This window comes from Centropristis striata, chromosome 11, assembly GCF_030273125.1.
Source record: "Centropristis striata isolate RG_2023a ecotype Rhode Island chromosome 11, C.striata_1.0, whole genome shotgun sequence".
Classification (NCBI taxonomy): Eukaryota; Metazoa; Chordata; class Actinopteri; order Perciformes; family Serranidae; genus Centropristis; species Centropristis striata.
This window is the reverse complement of record NC_081527.1, coordinates 13,934,812-13,952,980: the sequence shown is the minus strand read 5'-3', so window position 1 is coordinate 13,952,980 and position 18,169 is coordinate 13,934,812. Positions and strand designations below refer to the sequence as shown.

General features: G+C 40.0%; 2 protein-coding genes and 1 long non-coding RNA gene across 4 annotated transcripts in view; 1 reads left to right on the top strand and 2 right to left on the bottom strand.

Annotated features, from left to right (window-relative positions):
* Window positions 1-488: 488 nt before the first annotated feature.
* stap2a (signal transducing adaptor family member 2a) lies at window positions 489-5,666 on the bottom strand. The gene is made up of 11 exons (XM_059343895.1): window positions 5,421-5,666; window positions 4,544-4,615; window positions 4,340-4,459; window positions 4,198-4,254; window positions 3,960-4,111; window positions 3,742-3,873; window positions 3,567-3,636; window positions 3,186-3,288; window positions 2,996-3,091; window positions 2,785-2,913; window positions 489-2,692 (listed from the first exon to the last, which is right to left on the bottom strand). The coding sequence occupies exons 1-11, from the start codon at window positions 5,664-5,666 to the stop codon at window positions 2,637-2,639; spliced, it is 1,233 nt and encodes a 410-aa protein (XP_059199878.1). The 3' UTR covers window positions 489-2,636.
* A 2,366-nt stretch (window positions 5,667-8,032) lies between these two features.
* On the bottom strand, window positions 8,033-15,739 carry LOC131979846 (endophilin-A2-like). 2 transcript variants are annotated; one of them, XM_059343898.1, is made up of 9 exons: window positions 15,599-15,739; window positions 12,230-12,298; window positions 11,837-12,053; window positions 11,543-11,676; window positions 11,235-11,393; window positions 10,060-10,163; window positions 9,539-9,672; window positions 9,356-9,412; window positions 8,033-8,605 (listed from the first exon to the last, which is right to left on the bottom strand). In XM_059343898.1, exons 1-9 carry the CDS (start codon window positions 15,641-15,643, stop codon window positions 8,424-8,426), a joined length of 1,101 nt encoding a protein of 366 aa, XP_059199881.1. In that variant the 5' UTR covers window positions 15,644-15,739; the 3' UTR covers window positions 8,033-8,423. The 2 variants fall into 2 exon arrangements, with proteins under 2 accessions (XP_059199881.1, XP_059199882.1); XM_059343899.1 differs by lacking the exon at window positions 9,356-9,412.
* LOC131979851 (uncharacterized) overlaps window positions 15,703-18,169 on the top strand; it is a 13,007-nt gene continuing 10,540 nt past the window's right edge. Inside the window, exon 1 of the long non-coding RNA XR_009395154.1 lies at window positions 15,703-15,841. This is a non-coding gene — a long non-coding RNA (uncharacterized LOC131979851). The remainder of the gene's footprint in view (window positions 15,842-18,169) is intronic.

The window sequence follows — 18,169 nt, the reverse complement described above, 5'->3', positions numbered from 1 at the left end:
CTCCCTTCCTAACAGTAACATGTCCAAACCAAACAGGTGGTGTGCTGTGGTGTTTATTGTTGTGGAAGTTGTGGGTTCAGGCATTGACTCTTATGAATGGATGTTTTAATTGTTCTGATATCTATAAAGAATTGAAGCTGCCAAAATAAATTAATGACTCGATTAAAAAATTTATATGTCAAAAAATAAATGTAGTCATTATTAGTAATTGATCAAATGTGACAAAAATGTGTATTTTTGTTTTAAGCCACTTAAACATTATTTATTGCTTTGTATCCCTATATATGTACTTTTCCATTTATTTGTTTGTAATTAATAATCGTACTTGAAATTGTTTTTAGTAAATGAACTGGAAAATTCATTAATTATATTATTAGTCATTCCATTTATTGAAATAATTGACATTTTATTGTATTGTATTGTGTTTTGTTTTTCTTTCTTTTCTTTATATTTTTTTCAATTGTCAAATTTCACAAATAAGGAGAAAAGAAGAGAACGGTGCAGACAAGTTCAAGTAAAAGTCCACCAAACACTTTTCCTTGTTCAAGAATAAATGATGAGGATGAATGATGAAATAATCAAATAAAAAAACAACTGTTTATTTCTAACATAAATGTACCTACCCAAACTGTGTGAGATCAAAGTAGATTGTCTAAAAAATAGAAAAAATACACAAACCACCACAAACCTAAAAAAATAACATGGTCTTTTGTAAACTTTGCTTACACATTTTCTCTCTTTTTCTATCATTCTGGGATAATTCCGACATAATTTAATTTCCTTGTTCTCCTGTTGTCAATCCGTTTCAATCAATAACTGGGTCCTAACAGCCTGACACTTAGGAAACAAAAAAATGGTGTATATTTGAGAGATCACAAATTATCAATTCACAACAGGACAACCAGCATCCATGCAAAACCATTTAATGCCCTTGATATCTAACAAACACTATTCTTTGATAGTGATCAAGTAGACACGACACATCATGTACAAACATACAAGAAACTGTTCGTTGTAAGAGGATACTTATGAGTCAGTTGATCACAGTTTACCACCAGTACTCAGACACTTCAAATCTACTGGATAATTGTCATAATAAATGTCAATATAGTAATAACACCATGAGACCTTTAATAAATTATGATTTTCTTTTGAACCGTAGAGAGGTAGGGTGCGGTGTAATACTGTGATAAAGCCAAAAGTTTTTGCCAGGTTCAGTCTGAAACAAAAAATGTTTTGTACTTGTGTTAATACCCAAAGAATGTGTGCTGATAATGTCTCTGTCCTTATAGTTGACAGCCATTCCACTAGAGGTCACTTTCACATATGATTACAGTAGATTGATTGAGTCTCCTGGAGTTTCCAGTCAGGTCTGAGCACCGGTGAGTCATAGCACCATACAGGAGCACGTACACAGTAGCAGGGACTAAGGTAACACTTTAAAATAAGCACCAACAGTACGGTTAAAGTTCAGTCATAAATGAATGGAAGCCCATTTCTGCCAAAACGCAAAGGGTAATTTAAGTTTATTAAACAGACTTAGTAATTAGATAGAGTAATTTCTCATTATAGATAAAATTATGTCATATTAACCAATTATTTTGAGATGCAAGTTTGTCTATATGACTTGGCCCTGTTTGGCTTTTACTTTTTTTCCATCTCATTTTTAAATTTTGTGATATTAAGTCATTATTTTGAGAACATGTTCTCATTATTTTGAGGCAACTAAGTTATGTTAAGATATGTTATTTTCTTAACAAAATAGTTTCTCATGATCATGACTCAAATTATTATAACGTGATGACTTTTTAAATATTTTTCTTTTCTTTTACTGGAGGACATGGGCTTCCATATAAATGACCCACAACGCCATTGAATCAGCAATTGCTTATCATCACAAAAAACACTCTTGAGCAGCAGGCAGAAATTGTGCAGTTTTCAGTTACAGACCAGCTCGACTGTATTCAGACACATTTTTTTTTCAGTCAAGTTATGTGATGTGATGAGGTGAATGAAGAGAATTGTTGAGCTGAAACCTGATCATGCCTGGCTTATTTTACTTTCAGAGCAGATAAAATGTCTCAGGTCTCAGGTCAGAGTTTGTCGCTCCGTGTTGATCCTTGCAGTCTGTGATTTGTTAGTTCTTAGTCTCCAGTGTTTCAGCAGTAACATCAGCAGCTCAGACAGGGGCTCAGACGGGAAAACATCAGGCTCAGCTGGTGGTCCTGAACATGTCAGGGCTTCTCAGATAGGTTTTACGTAGCTGCCAGTCATATTGATTCAGTGTGGACTGTATTGTGAAGGAAAATCATATGTTGTGGCACTATTTTTTTGCTCAGAGGCAGTTTGTAAACAGCTTTATGCAAGTGGACAAAGCACTAGTGGATCTTTACCCCAACCAAGACAGGCTTATGAGGTTTTATGGACCTAATCCAGTGATTACCAGCCAGTCTTGCTCTTAAGGAGCTAATCAGAATCCATTTAACCATCTTAGTCCAACATTTTGTATCTCCCTACGGGAAAGTGGTGGTTTTTGTAGTGCCTTGTCTTCCACCTAGAAGGCACAGGATGAATACATAGCTGCGGTGAGAAGGGGGTTGGCACTGAAGATTGAGTATGCTGTTCCTATAAGTGAATCACTCCTGACTGGCTCGTCTCTTCTCCAGCTTCATTTTGAGTTCCTCATTGAGTGCTGTGGAAAGACAGAAGAACCCCATCGTGTTAGGCCTCTTTTATCTACGTGTTGCTATATGAAGTGATCTGAATTCTGCACCGTCTACTCACTCTGTGCGAGAGGAGAAGGAGAGAGGATGAGCCGTCTCATTGGGTTGGTGGGCGAGGCCGGGACTGGTGAGGTCAGGATACGGCGGTCGGGGGCAGGGGACCTGGACAGGGGGCTGCCGGGCCAACGATCTGCATTAATCAGAATAAAGGCAGTGATTGTTTTTAGTCTGTCTGCGACTGTCTGCATGTTGTTCAAGTGACTGAGACAAACCTTGTTTTGGAGGCAGGGCAGGAACCTTTGGCAGGGGGCTGGAGGGGGCAGTGTGCAGGATCCTTTCTCCGTTCTCATCATTGGCAGAAACGTATGCTGAGGACACAAACAGTGGTCAGCCTCATTGAAAACGTATAGCAAGGCAACAAAAGAATCTTGAGAATATGTGTGTGCTGCATGGTCGCCTCACTGATATTCTCTTCATAAGGCTCCTCCAGTAGGAAAGGCTGTAGAGTGCCTGCTGTCTTCTCTACCAGAGCGTCGATTACCTCATGAAGTGTAGCACAGGGAATCTGGAAAAGGGAATCTGTTTTATTATGCTGGTCTGACGATGCTGTTAACATACAGTCTGAGATATTGCTGATTGCTATCATCTCAAAGCTGCGTTCTCGAATGCTAGGGCTTTTATCACCATCATGTCACCTAATTTGACAATAAAAAGTTAGATTGATGCATCCCTTAAGGTTTCTCTCATAAAAACACAATCATGATTTTACATTAAACACTGAATAATTCTATCTTAAGAAATGTGGTAAGGTGTAAGATGTTTCTGCAAGTATGAAGCACTCACTGGATTTTCTACATCAATGACATAACCACCTTGGTCCCTCTGAGTGACACGGTAATGTCTGAACACTGACCTTAAGCAGAAAAGAGAAACACAAAGCTGGTAATATTTGCAGTGAATGTTGTTATTGTCTCTGATATCTGCAGCTGTGATGCTCAGATGTTCAGCAGGTGTTTACCCGTTGAGGTCCTGCCGAGTCGTGACAGCCAACGAGCACCCATCTCTGCCTGGACGGAGCAACATGTTACCACAGTCTGGGTGTCTCTCCAAAAGGACTTCAGCCTCCGTTCGAGACACTGGTCGAAAACACCTGCATGCCACACAAATGACTAATGGTCACAAAGTCACACTTTAAAGGTACTATAGCTGCTGTGCATCCTTTCAATGAGAACTCACGGGGGGATCTCTCCTACTAAAGGTACGGAGAGTGGCGAGGGGGGTGCACGTGTGGGAGTGCGGGTTCTCCGTCTGGATCTTTCTTTGTCCACCACCTCCTTCAGCATCTGCAGCTGGCCCGGCAGCAGTGTGAGACAGGAGGGCACATTCAGCTGTGATGGGACAGAGGGGAGGATATTTTTAAGATTGCACAAGAGAGAGACAGATTGATGCAGGTGTGCAAAAGATGAATATTTACATCTACAACGGAGTAGAGGAAACCTTTCCACAGCTCCCTTGATTCCAAGTTGGGGGCCTGGGAAAAAAAAGACAACAGCACTGTTAGAAGTTGCAAAAAGTCTTAATTTTTATGCATGAGTGTGTGTGTGTGTTAGTGTTACTGTGAGTTTGGTCTCTCCATCCTTCATGCGCAGGATGAGTCTGGCCGCCTCCAAGTTTCTGTCCCGGCTGCAGTCGTCCTTTAGGGACACAAACCCACCAAGGTCCAGCTTCTCCACATACTGTTACACACACAAACATGCATCAGTGCCAACACGTTGTGATGCACGAACAACAAAATGCATACTGTATAGTGTGAAACTTACATGACTGTCCTTGGCGTTATTGAAGAAATACAAAGAATTCCCACACAGACATGTCCACAGTCGCTTGGATGCCTGTCAAACACACAAATAAGCAGAATTGAGAAATTAGCTTCTGTTTTTTCCTACGTCTGTGTAATGGATATTTCCCTTTTTATAACCCTCACATGTCCTGTCCCAAGAGATGAATAGGAAGTGAGCCCCAGCTGCTGTCAATCTGTGGACATGGATCAGTGAAATACCCTGCACCTGAGCCGGCTCACATTACATGTCTATATTGCATTAAAATGAGCCTAATGACATGGTTGGCCTAGGGGGAGGGTATCACATTCTGTAATTCTCACATTATAACATGCAGAAGAGCTATTGAGGGAAATTGCCAATTTCACTGTATGTAACTATATTTGAGCTATTGTAAATAATCTCCAGTGAGAACATGTCACAAGATGGGGATTTCTCTGTGTCAGCACTGGATTCTGGGTGATGAAAATGCTTGGCAGACATACTGTATGTGACACAGATGCCTATTATTGAGATACAGTCACAAATCGTTCAAGGGATTTAAATGACGTGCAATGTTGACAGCGATCGGGCTTCCATGATTCATGCATCTGATTCGGACATAAATTGTTCCACGCTTTCCCTGTCAGATTATTACAAAACCAGACTGAACAGCACAACAAATCTGTGATCCGCTATGTGAAACAATCCCCACCAGCACCAGTTTACAGCCTCGCCTCGCCCATCCTAACACAATAAGGAAGTTGACAGCTCTGTGGGAATGGGGGATCAGCCGGTGTGCGGTGCACACACGTCCACTGACCACCGCTACAGACAGCATGCATTGGAAACAACATGGCAGTGCATCGGGCGAGCCTACCTTTTCTTTCGGTCCTCGCTTTTCCAGGTATCCTTCATAGTAGCAGGGCGGGAGCTGCGCCCGGGGTCCCCCTGGCCCTGAGCGCTGCCTGACGGGTGCAGCCGCCATGAGTGTCGCTGGCTGGGCACCGATCGAGGACAAAGGGGCGCTGAGTAATTCGGGGAGTGACACGCCTTCCCCGATGAGATAGTGCTGTGGCAATAATCCAACAGCTGGCTTGTGTAGCCTGCTGTGTCTGGGGATCATGCAGACGGGTGCTTGTGCAGATTAGAAATTGGATGGTTAGGGGGAAAATGTCCAAATTATAGAGATGTTTATTTAATTTAAAAAAGAGCAGTTGTGCAAATATATATATGGATGGATATAAATATAAATGAGGTGCATGCAGAAAGAGATAGCCCTATGGTTCTGATATTTTCTGCATTACTTTATGAGTAAATTGTATTCATTTAAAACAATTTAGTTACAGGGCTGTAAAGACACAATGGGAGCCAAATTACTTATTTAATATTTATTTGAAGAAGCGAATGAACAGCATCCATTCCCCTTTACATAGTAGCAAAAATATACAATACACAGAAGATTACGCTTAGTACAGAGGTAATCCATATATCCTAAAGATAATCCAGGATAATCCCACTTTTAGTCTCCCCACAGTGTCACAGTTGAAAATGAAGGCATTGCGTAAGACACTGAAGCTGTAATGAAGACACATGCAAAGCAGTTACATTTTAACACAGAAAATTCCATTAAGATTGTGCATAATAAAATAAAGCTTTAAAGTCTGGTAATACTTCATTGATCGATATTGCAAAGTCGAGACACTCATGGTTATGGATGCAATACGAGCCATCACAGAATGTAGTGTTGCAATAAATGTCAGCTGCAGCATTCAGACAACTATTTTAGGTGTGACAGCAGCCGCATATAAAAATTGATCTTAGCCTTTTGTTCCACAACATTATTCATCATCAATATTATACAAGCTGCATAATAGCTCAACCTGAACCTCTGACCCCTTTCTCCTCTCTCAAACTCCAGGCTTTTGATTTAATGTAATGAGGCATGAAACCCACACCTGAACCACACAGTTGCTACTCAGCACAGCCGAAGACCCTGGCCCTACACATGACACGAATAGCATAGGAGACATGCAAACATAACATTTAAGAGGCACATACTACGATAACAATGAGGAGATTATTCCAGGAGACTCTAGAGGCACCATGGGATCAGGATGGGGCAGATAATGAGAAAAGGGGGTAGGGGTACAGGGGCAGGTGGTGAATAAAGACCAGTGGGGGAGGGAGGGCATAATCCACTGCTGTGTGCCCTTCCCTGCTCAAAAGACCTGTCTGTTCCGCTCCCGGTTTAAACACAGATGAGTGGGGAGGGAGGCGGTCTAACAAGGGGATCATGACAAGAAGAGAAAGTTGGTATTTTAGGGAACAGTAAAAACCCTCCCAGTTCATAGTCAGCTTGTAAAAGACTTAATTGAAACTGAAATCCGCCATTGTGCCTTCCTCATTATTAGTAAATTCTGTACACAATAGTTTGTAGATAGTTATGGGGCATTCTCTGTCAGGTCGGGTACACAGTTTCAGCCTGAAAACTGAGGCAGGTACAACAACACCCAACACACATCAGATTAATTTCCATGCTCCAAATTAGAGGGTAGAGTATAAAAGCCAAGCTTACTCCAGCGCTATTGGGGAATCACTGAGTGAAAATTCAACGACAAACAGTTGGGTAAAAGCCCACAAAACATTGTGAGCGACACTGCCAGCAGTATCAACACAGCCTGAGAAAACAGAGGAACTGGAGGATACTTATGGCTTTGGTATAATGCTGCAAAATATTTGGGGTGGGGGTGAATCATGTTACATTGTTGTGTGTTGCACTCTAATGGAAACAGATGTCTGCTTTTCTTCTTTAAAATTTGAAGTACATAGAAGGGAAAACATGATTTTTGCAGATAATCATCTGAAACACTTTTGAGCAGCATTGAGGTTATATGAAATATGTTTCCTTTTAATGATAAACAGCAGTCTCCTCCAATGTGGGAAATCAACTCTAAGAGTAGAAAGTGGAGTGCAGTGAGACACATTGGAAGGACTGTAGGCGAATTAAACAATTTAAAAATGGAATCAATATGAAACAGTTTCTTTGGTCTCGAATAAACTGCCGTTTATAAAACTGCTACAGTTTCCCTTATGAAAGACCAGTCAGCAATGTCCCATGCTGACTGCCTCCAGTTAGTTTTACATTTTTATATATATTTAAGAAAAAAATCTACACTTAAACATAACACAAGCCACCCGTAGTGGATTTGGTAAGAGATAATAAAGGCCCGCATATCAGAGCCACTCAAACCAGCAGCTAACAATGATCTGTGGGACCACCAGGTGGCAGTAGAGGACAGTCTGAAACATCGACAGAAGGCTGTGCGTCCTTCATGTCGACTAACTAGTTCATGATGACAACAGTACAAGAGCCTCAAGGCACAGAAGTGAAAACTGGGAGTGTAGAGAACAGTGTTTGGAAGAATGCATGCATATACCTTCATGTGTTTAGTACCAATATGAACAATACATAGCACAAGATATGTCATCTTGTGAATATAAAATAGGTTAAGATTTAATAATAAAGCGGTTGCACTTCTTAGTGTTTGTGGATAGTGCTGGGCATATCATTACAGAGGTCATTTTCTCATGATCTTTCTTCATCAGTCCCAGTGATGGAGGTGTTGTGTACAAAGTGCACAGGTGCATATAGACTATGAATGTAAATACTCGGGATATGGTAAATGCACCTAAACATTATGTTCTACTGATGGTTTTTAAAAATCAATTATATCTTGACATAATTTGACAGAATAAAACAGCTTTTTACCCAAAAAACTTCTTGGTATGAATAAGGTCCCTGTTTTGAGATGTTTATCCTTAAATTCATTTAATAGAAAGATAACCTTTGGTTATTAAGAGTTGATAATCCACTACCATCCTACAGAGGCACCAGTATTTCAACATAGTTGTTGGGGAAGTATCCTGTTCTACCGCGAATGCTTCCTTCGATCCAGTTCTCGTCAATACGACTGACCAAGGTGATGATGTCGCCCTCGTGGAAGCCCAGCTCTCCCTCGTTCTCTGGCTCAAAGTCATACAGGGCTTTACAGCATGGCTCAGCTGCAGAGAGACATGCATCAAGTAGAGAGATGCAAGAAGGGAGAAAGAACAAATGTTGTCATTTAGTGAAAAATATTTGATTTCCCTTCAATAAGATTAGTATTTCCTGTGTCACCCGTATGTTTTCCAATAGGACTCTGAAATGGACCATAAAAGCAGTTGAGAGGATGTATAGGTTAGTCATCAGTATGGTAAGGAAGAATCCTTCTGAAGCTCAAGAACAAAATCAATTTACTGACATGTTTCAGGACATTATTTTCTCCTGTTTCACTGAGGTGAAGGATATTAGATTCACCCCTGACTATGTCTGTAAAATGACCCATATGCCACGTTGCGATTTATTCTTGAGTTTCAGAAGCTTCATCAGTTAGTGAACAGGCATACATGCAGATACATACAATTCAGCAAAATCATGAATGCAAATATTCTTGTTACTGTTTCAGTTCTGGTTGACATCACAGTCAGTTATCACTTAAAACAATGCTGGAACATGGTTTGCTGACATTTCTATGTATCTGCAGCCTTGGTCAAACAGAATAATTCCACTTTAACAATCCCTGTCTTGTTCTGGTGACCTGACAGACTGGACCCAACAAACACCATTCAACTATATTAATCAAATGCTTGATCATCACACAGACATGCATACACCTCTCTGCCACAGAGTGCTCACTCTGCTAGAGTGAGTGAAAGTGGTGGAACTTTCTAGTTTTGTGTAAGTGACACGTCATCTTCATCTGTCTCACTCACGCGGTCTGTTCTTGATGGAGGTTCTTTGGAAGGATGGACCTGCATATTGTGTTTGGGCTGGTAATGCCACAGAAGGAAAGATACATCAGTCTGAAGAATGGGATGACTAACACACATGCCTTCTTGGGAGTAGGCCACACACACACACACACACACACACACACTATAGAAAAGTAAGCTTACCAGGAGAGTAAGCTGGGGGGGTTGTTGCAGCTGGCGAGTATCCTCCATTAGAGTTTTCTACCTCTCCATAGTCAAAGGATGGTCTGGGTTTAGGTGTGTATTGCTGCCTTGGACGAGACTGTGCGTCAGTCACCCTGCATACAATCAGAATCAAAAACATCAGCTCTCTGAGTTCACAAGTAGGGTATGCATTAATACAGACACAGGCAGGTTGAACAAAGAGATCTGAATTAATTTACTTGTGAGTTATAATCCAATTACTTCAAAATAAATTGTTAACAACAAACATATTTTCTAATGTGGGAATATGGATTATATAAAAACTAAAAAAACAAATAATTCTAAAGTCTATAAATATCACAAGTATTTGTACTTAGCATGAGTTGCCCCATGACATTCATTACTAATCAGATGGGTAAAACAAATTTGGTACTGCTGAATCATCCCTTGTCACGAGTCAGAGGAAACAGCCTCAACATACAAAAGGCATGCCATCTTCCACAAATAGTCACAACACTGACCTTTTTCTCAGTTTGTCAGAAAGCTCCTCCAAGATCTGCGAGGCCTCTCTGTGGTACTGCAGCATAGACTCCACAAAAGAATTCAGCTGACTCACCTGCTCCACCTACATGCACACAAAAGTCTATTTTAGAACGAGACCAAACACTTAAACAACAGTGGTCCTTCAGAGGATTCTTTACCGGTTCCTGGCCATCATCATTCTATTTGTTTATCATTACGTCATAGCTGTTTATCACAACAACTTTACTCTGGAATATCTCATAATGACAGGTATGAATCCCGTAAATGCCAAGCAAAACAGGTTTGACAAGCTCACACTCCTGCAAGTCACTGTGAAAAAAACCCAAGACATGACACCTGACACATTACTATTCTTAAAGAGGTAACATGGTGCTTCTAGCTGAGAAGCTGTGAGCAGAAAGGAACATGCATTTACAATTCAAGTAGAAATAGAGATACGAGCCAGAATCCGGTAACCTACAGGCACATTAACAATAATATTTGTCAACTATATTTCATACAATTGTACTGGTGATTTTCTTAATTTGGCCCTCTATTTTGAGTTTGTATAACTCATTCTTTTTTTTTCTTGGCATTTTTGCTTTATTGAAAGTGATAGATAGAAAGGGGGAGACAGAGGGGAGGACATGCGGCAAAGGGACCTCAGGTCGGATTCGAACCCGGGTCCGCCGCAGGAAGGACTCAGCCTTAATGGTATGCGCTCTACCAGTGTGAGCCACCGGGACGCCCCCAGTGTAACTCATTCTTAAGGGCATAAAAATAATTCATTACATTCATTTACCATTATATTATATGCCAATTCAACCCAAGCTTCAGTAGTAATTTACACTGAATACCCAAATATTTGCTTGTTCTGGATGTGTAGCTCAAGAAGCTCCCATCGCTCATCTGCATGTAAAAGTCCAGTGCAGTGTGGAGGGGGACCAGGCTAAGTTTCCGTTTAGTTTCGACAGAAAACCACAGTTGAATCTGCAGCCTACATCTATTTTTTTCAGCTCGACATAGTTGAAATGGAGCAGCAATATTGGTTGCAAGAGCAAAAAGTTTGTGGTCAACCAGTTTCAGTGTTTGCAGTTTTATAAACAAGTCCAGTAGGTTTGAATGTGCCATCTGTAATTCAAAGTAAAGCAAGACTAGACTACACGTTACTCACATCTGTTTCCAGCAGGTTGTGCATGGACGATTCAGCCATTTCTTTGGACTCATGGAACTTCTCCAGGGCCTGTCTGAGCTCTTCATCTGGGATTTTACCTTGACGTTTCTTTTTATAATCATAGTCGAGGCGGCGGCCCTCCAGCTTCTTAAGGTGGTGCTGAGGGGATGAAAGAGTTGGGATACAGAGATCATTTTTTGTCCAAGATTTTCACTTGTTTATGATAGTTATAAAACACAAGACACACAACCACATTGACTGCGGAGCTCATTAGTCATTGCCGGGGCACACCACCTCTTTGATTCTACCTGAATGTCTTTGATATCCTTCTCTGCAACAGCCTGCAGTGGGTCAATAAAGTTCTGCTTCACATCAATATCCAGAGAGTCCTTGACCTCAGCCATCTTCTTCATTGAGTCCCCGATGTCTATTAGCGCCCCACCTGCAGTACACATACATGCACAATACCAGCATTAGGGAGTGTGGGACATTGTGAGGCATGTTTACTGACCAGATTAATCGACACCCCCTGAACAAACACACACTATATGTACAGTACATTATTTACACCCTATATTTCATACTCCCTCCACTGTTCTTACCAAAGTTATTGTCCTCGCCCATATCCAGTCCATACTTAGTCATGCACTCCCCCAGGAGTCCCTCAGGCTGGGGGTAGCCTGGACTCTTGACCTGCCCACGCATTTTGGACACTGTGTTGAGCATGGAAAGCTTAGCTCTGGTTGCCGGGTTGGGCTGGAGGTACTCTGATGTTTTGTTGAGGACCTCCACCACTGCTTTGCTGGTAATATCTGCTTTCTAGTGGTACAAGTTAGAGAGACAACAACTTATGCATTATGTGTGTGCACATGCTGAGTTGCTTGCCTCTGAGAGTTTGAAAACTTGGATGATATCATTTAACTTTCAGTAAAACTAAATAACTTATTGTAATTCTACATGTTTATTACAGATGTATTTTAAAATGTATGTGTTACCCTCTCGAGGTCCTTGAAGTCTTCATCCAGTTTGGTTCCCTCTGCACCTCCAACCTTCTCACTCACCATCTGTGAACACAGAGAAACCAGAAAAATGAAGCCGACTGATGGGTGAACAGTTTAAGGATTCCACATTTCGTGCTTAACCTGACAAACTAGACATGGTCATATAAGAATATAAAATATTGATTAACCCCTTGAAATTTGTATTTATAATATGAGTTTACTGGCTTCCACTGTATTTGCAAGTGGGAAGTCAACTTCAGAACATCATTACTGGAATTGATCAGCAGTTTGCTCAAGGCTTGAGTCTGACCTTCTCTATCTGTTTTTCAAACTTTAATGGATATTTAACTATTCTCACCATATTTTTTTCCAGGTCTGGTTAACAGAATTCTTAAATTCCAAGACATACCCATGTTTTCCATCAGTGGAGGAAAGTTAAGTCTGAATGAGGAAATGAATGCTGAAAACTTGACTTCTTTAGTGAGAGCCTCCCTTACAGAAGGAATTCTACCAAGGGTTTTCTTTTTTTCCACTGGGTCAGCACACACATTGCAGTTTCCTACACTACAACCACATCCATGGATACTTTTACTAAACACACATGCTAACTTCATCTTTGCCTCGATTCATATCCTGACTTACACATGGCACATACGTTCTCCATTCCTCATCCAGAGCAACACACTCTAAAATCCAGTGCAGTTGGCTGGCAGGCCAAACAGAGACCCATTGTGCATGCGTTTTCTCATTTGGTTCAACTTGGTGCAGCTGTCGGCACCACACTGCACATAAAACTCTATGAGCAGATGGATCAATCAATCTCTCTCGTTTATACAACACACAGGCTTGGTTAAGTTATTTTGTATGAAGCAGTCAGTGGCTTGGAAAATGCCCTAAGCACTGATTGCCAATTGATTCATGGTATTTAATTTAGCCCCACATGTTCCCCAATTATGAAGTCTAATAAACAGCATTTTAATTGCAATTAATGAATCGCTTGGCGCCAGATGTGGAGTTGCTGCATGTAGATTTGTAAAATTCAAACACAAACACATTTTCAGCACTCCATCTGGCTTTATAATTGCCAGGACATGGTTTTTTTTGTCTTTCATGACTGATAAATCCACTCATCCCTGTGTGACTTTGGTATGTAACCCATCTTGAAAAACTCGAGTTGTAGTTCCAGTTATATGACATTTAGCTTTAGATTATAAAGCTAGACTATACATTTTGTGTGTTAAAATAGGTAAAAGCTTAATCTAAATAAGTCAAATAAATGTGGAGGTTAATAAGACAGTCATATCCACAACATATTTAAAGACTAAAAAATTAGTAGGTTTAGTCTTGTTTATCAACGACAATGATGGTCAAATAAAATGAAACAGTAAGCGCATAATATTAAACACCATGTGCACAGCTTCAGCTATATACGTTTGTTTCACAACTTAGGTGATAGTTCTGTCAAATCACTGATTGAATCAAGTATATTTTTTATGGTAGTGTGGCATGGAGCTTCCTAGGCAACTAACTTACAGAACTGTTTATCTTATCCTACCCTGTCTTTCTTTCCATAGACTGAAATGGCTTGTTGGCCAGGCCTGTGCTAACAGAGGACAGTATGTTCAGCATAGGTCCAGCTATACTGTACGTCCCAATGGGGCTTTTGAGTTGGGAGTTGGCCAACATGACAGGACTGTGGTTTTAGTAGTCAACCTGCACTTATAATCTTATATGGAATATAAGAGTTTCTATGTGCACACCCCTGGTTTGTTGTTACTGCTGCATTGTCAATGTCCTGACTAAAGCGTTGCCTATTTTATTACTTAAGAACTAGAAGCTGGTTTGGGCAGACTATTCACATAACTTGGATTCCATTACACGCCCACAAAGAAAGGAGGCTTCAGTTGTAAGGCAGATGTCATCAAAACACAGGTCACCCGCTTTGCAAGCAATGGCTTGTTGATCATCATGTTTGTGGTGGCCGGTTTGACTTTTAACTCTCTTAAGAGCCAAGAGTATAATTTCTTTCCTAAAAGGGATGAGTGCCATTTGAAATTTGGAAGCACAAGACAAACCTGACTGAATAAATCCAATATTTACAGACTACTTTTAATGTCTGTACAGAATCTGGCAGTGAGACATTTGACTGACAAGTTGTCAAGTCACTTACATTTGAATAAAAATTTGAATTTTGACTTCTCTTATCTTACAGATCCATCTGGCGTCAGTGTAAACTTTTGCTTTCAGTTTAGCATGCATCCTACGCCTGTCACACTGACAGTGTCAAAGGAAATTGGAGATATATGCCAAAATGAGATGTTCAGCAGTGGAAACAGTAATGCCAAAGTAAAAAAACAACAGCCTGGAATTAATACTCAATATGATTGTAAATAATATCAGAGCCTGTATGACTTTATGGATCCTTAGAGATAGATAGATAGATAGATAGATAGATAGATAGATAGATAGATAGATAATGACTTAAATTTAATAAGTTAGCCATGGCTAACAGGCCAGTTTAGTTCTATTGTTAGAAACACAGGCGACACTAAAGGCTGAGAGATGACAGCAAACATGTGTTGTGTAATTGGACATTTAGTACAGTAACAACACATTGACCAATTTGTCTTGAGACAAGTGTTTTGAAAACATTGTGTAATCCAACGCGTTAGAGATAGCAACACTGAACATAACTTTAGGGTATTAACGCTTAAGTGACGACAACCTGCTGCTCAACATCATAACAAAACAGGACGAAACCAAACACTAACCATCACATACCTTATCTCTATCAAACCCGAAACATATCCCTTTAATGCCTGACTTCTGTGTCTATCTTTACTTTGACAAATTAGCGTTGTTCTTGTGCGTTAATTTTAATCAACAATTAACTTATCGTCGAATAACTTAATTTACCCAATGCTGAAGGAAAGTTTTTATAATATAAAAAGTCTGACATTGGAAGTGTTAGGGAAATAGCCATGTTTAATGCTAGCGTCAGTTGTAGTAAAGTTAACTAGCTACGTTACGCTATAAACGTTACAAACGTCAATTTGCGAACTCTCTAGATTAGCGTTAGCCACATTAACGTAACGTGAAGGGTTAACGCTACCTGTTTGACAGTTGTTACTGACTTTATTAACAACTTTTCAGCAAGTTAAATCGTCTCATGTAGCTAGTATACAGCCAAAGAAAAGAGGTTTATCGTGAACTACCTATGTTTTCTACTTTGGTTAATCAGCTAAAGTTAGCTTGAAGCTAGCGTAAACTCGCACTAAAAGTAACGCTAGAGTTAGTTAGCTAGGTTAGCTTGCGTTAGCTAAGCTACCGGCTAATGTTTTTTTAAAAAGTCGTTCTTTTTACCTGACTCGCTTTGTAAAACTGCTTCTTAAATCCTGCGACAGACATCTTGCACTTTCGGTGTTGCCACCTGGACCTCGACGGGGGAAATGTGGTCTAAAAAGTTGCAGGGAGTTTGGAGTTTACAGCACAGACAACAGTCGAGCTACACGTCTTCAAACTTTGCACCGTGGATGTAAAACTTGCTAGGCAACCACAGTTTCCTGGCCCCAGCTTCAAGTGGGAGGCTCCATCCTGGTGGATAAAGTGGGTCAAACACACACACACTCACACACAAACATTAACATTCTGAAATATTTGGCTATTAATGTCCTTTAAAAAAAAATGTCAAAAAATCTTTACCATGCCATGTTGGTATCAGTTTTTTCAGCGTTACCTCACCTATATGTCCTGATAATTAATTTTTAACTTTGACTTACTTGATAAAAATTTTGAGACCAAAAGAAACAAAAGAAAACATAAAATCTGATCTTGAAAATTATATTTCAATACACAGAATTTTAAATGTTGCAAATATGAATCAAGGATGCAAATATTACATATAACAGGTAAAACTAGAAAATTTCCTCTGGGGAAATTCTGAAAGGGCCACGGGGGCTACTGCCGGTCTGTGTACACTATGATGAGAACCTTCAGAGATTTCAAACTATGCCCTTTAACCTCAAAATGTGTGTGTGTGTGTGTGTGTGTGTGTGAGTAAGTGTATTTGTGTGTGTGTGTGTGCAGCGAAAATCGTATAAAGTAACCTGTGTGTGTGTGTATGTGTGTGTAATTAAAATCACATAAAGTTACCTGTGTGTCTGTGTGTGTCTGTGTGTGTGTTTTTGAAGCATGTGTGAGGAATGTGCGCGTTTACGCCCGTGTGTGTATCTGTAACTGTAATCACATCAAAGATCAAAGGCAATCAGATCAAAGCAATCAACTGAATTAACTGACACCTGTTCCAGTGAAAGCAGAGGTGGACAGACTGCAATTTCTGTCCTCGAACAGAAAGCATTTTTGGCAAAACCATAATACCTATCATTGATCCGACTTCACTTTGAGCGTCCTGAGTTCTTCCTGAACGTCTACATATGTTTTTTTTAAAGAAAAATGAAAAAATAGCTTTGTTAGAGCGACCTAAAAAAACTTTTTTTTTTCAGAAATCTTCCTGCGTTTTTAATATGGGAGCCAATGAGGCTGTTGATGGGTGTTGATGGCACATCTGTGCATCGTACGCCCAAACTATAACTCTGACAGCTTTACCAGAGGATTGTGAGTGAGAAGACAAATTTTCCTACGTTTCTATGTAAAATGATTTCTGTAGAGTGGAATTTGCGGCCTGGAGCGCAGTTTTCAAATTTATTTTTTGACAATTTTTTCTCTCCCTCTACACTCTGGCGATGATGTCACACACTGTGACACGAACATTCCGTGCAATACACACCCATTATAATCTCAGAATTTCTCCAAAAATGATCATGGTCATTGAACAGGGATTGATAAAAAACTATATGACCTATCGAAACGTGGATTGATACACCAATACACAAGACTTGTGTCTACTGTTTAAAGTTTAAATGGAGTCTCTAGGTGAAATTATGCCGGAGAAGTAGACGTTTAAAAATCTCCAATTATTGCTCTTTTTCGCTCATTTTTTGTCGGCCGTCCCATTCATTTCAATGCAAAATTTTGGGCAGTTTTTCGCGACTTACATCGCGAAAAATTCGTATTCTGTAGAGAAAAGTAATAGCACACAGATCAAACCGCACGTTTTGATATATAATTTGTCCTGCAACTCTTCAAGTTGTAGGACTAGTAGCGGGACGAAATTGCGTCCGGAAGAGGAAGAAGAAAAAATCCACAGTATAACAATAGTGCTCGGGGGCACTGGTCCCTACAGCTATTGCTGTATGGGACCAGTGCTCGGTGCGATTGCCCCGAGGCCCTAATGAGGATAATCTCTAGTTCTATATTTTTATACTAAATATATTTGACATTGTCTCCGATTTTACTTGGTCGAATATAATCAAAAAAAAAAAATCTGGTGTGGAGTTTCAAGCCAGAACTTTAGAGGGAAGCTGATTGCAAGGCTCGACGTTGCTTAATTTTTTATCTCTTCGCGTCATGAAGAAGTAATGTGCCTGTGATTTCATGGACTCTAGAGGGTTAATCATGCAGCCAAACATCCTTCTTTGAAAAATAAAATAATTCATTAATTGCTGACTTAAACTGAGACATCCATTAACACCATAAACATTTCTGTGTTTTGCTGCAGTCTACTTTTGATTTATAGCAAACCATAGAAAAATATTAATGAGTCTCTAGGAAGTGTTAGTTATTTAACTAGAGATGCATATTTTGGATTTTTTTCAATCAATACCTATATCTGCTTCTCATTCAACTGCAAATTTTAAGGTACTTTAAGAAATTCATAATATGTATTTTGTACACATTTAAGAGCAAGAAAGATGTATCATTTAATATTCCATATCTCTGACCTTTTAAAAAGGGGGACCGGAGGGTGTGTTCCAATTACCGTGGAATCACACTGCTCAGCCTCCCCGGGAAAGTCTACTCCAGGGTGCTGGAAAG

Bases quoted from the DNA above. Each gene is read 5' to 3' on its own strand.
- LOC131979846 (XM_059343898.1), bottom strand. From the start codon at position 15,643: ATGTCTGTCGCAGGATTTAAGAAGCAGTTTTACAAAGCGAGTCAG. The intron at 12,054-12,229 runs GTAACACATACA...TTGTACCACTAG, and splicing joins ACTTCAAGGACCTCGAGAGG to AAAGCAGATATTACCAGCAA. The intron at 9,413-9,538 runs GTAAGCTTACTT...TGGCATTACCAG, and splicing joins CCCCCCAGCTTACTCTCCTG to CCCAAACACAATATGCAGGT.
- stap2a (XM_059343895.1), bottom strand. From the start codon at position 5,666: ATGATCCCCAGACACAGCAGGCTACACAAGCCAGCTGTTGGATTATTG. The intron at 4,255-4,339 runs GTAACACTAACA...TTTTTTTCCCAG, and splicing joins ATGGAGAGACCAAACTCACA to GCCCCCAACTTGGAATCAAG. The intron at 3,289-3,566 runs GTGAGTGCTTCA...TCCCTTTTCCAG, and splicing joins TCATTGATGTAGAAAATCCA to ATTCCCTGTGCTACACTTCA.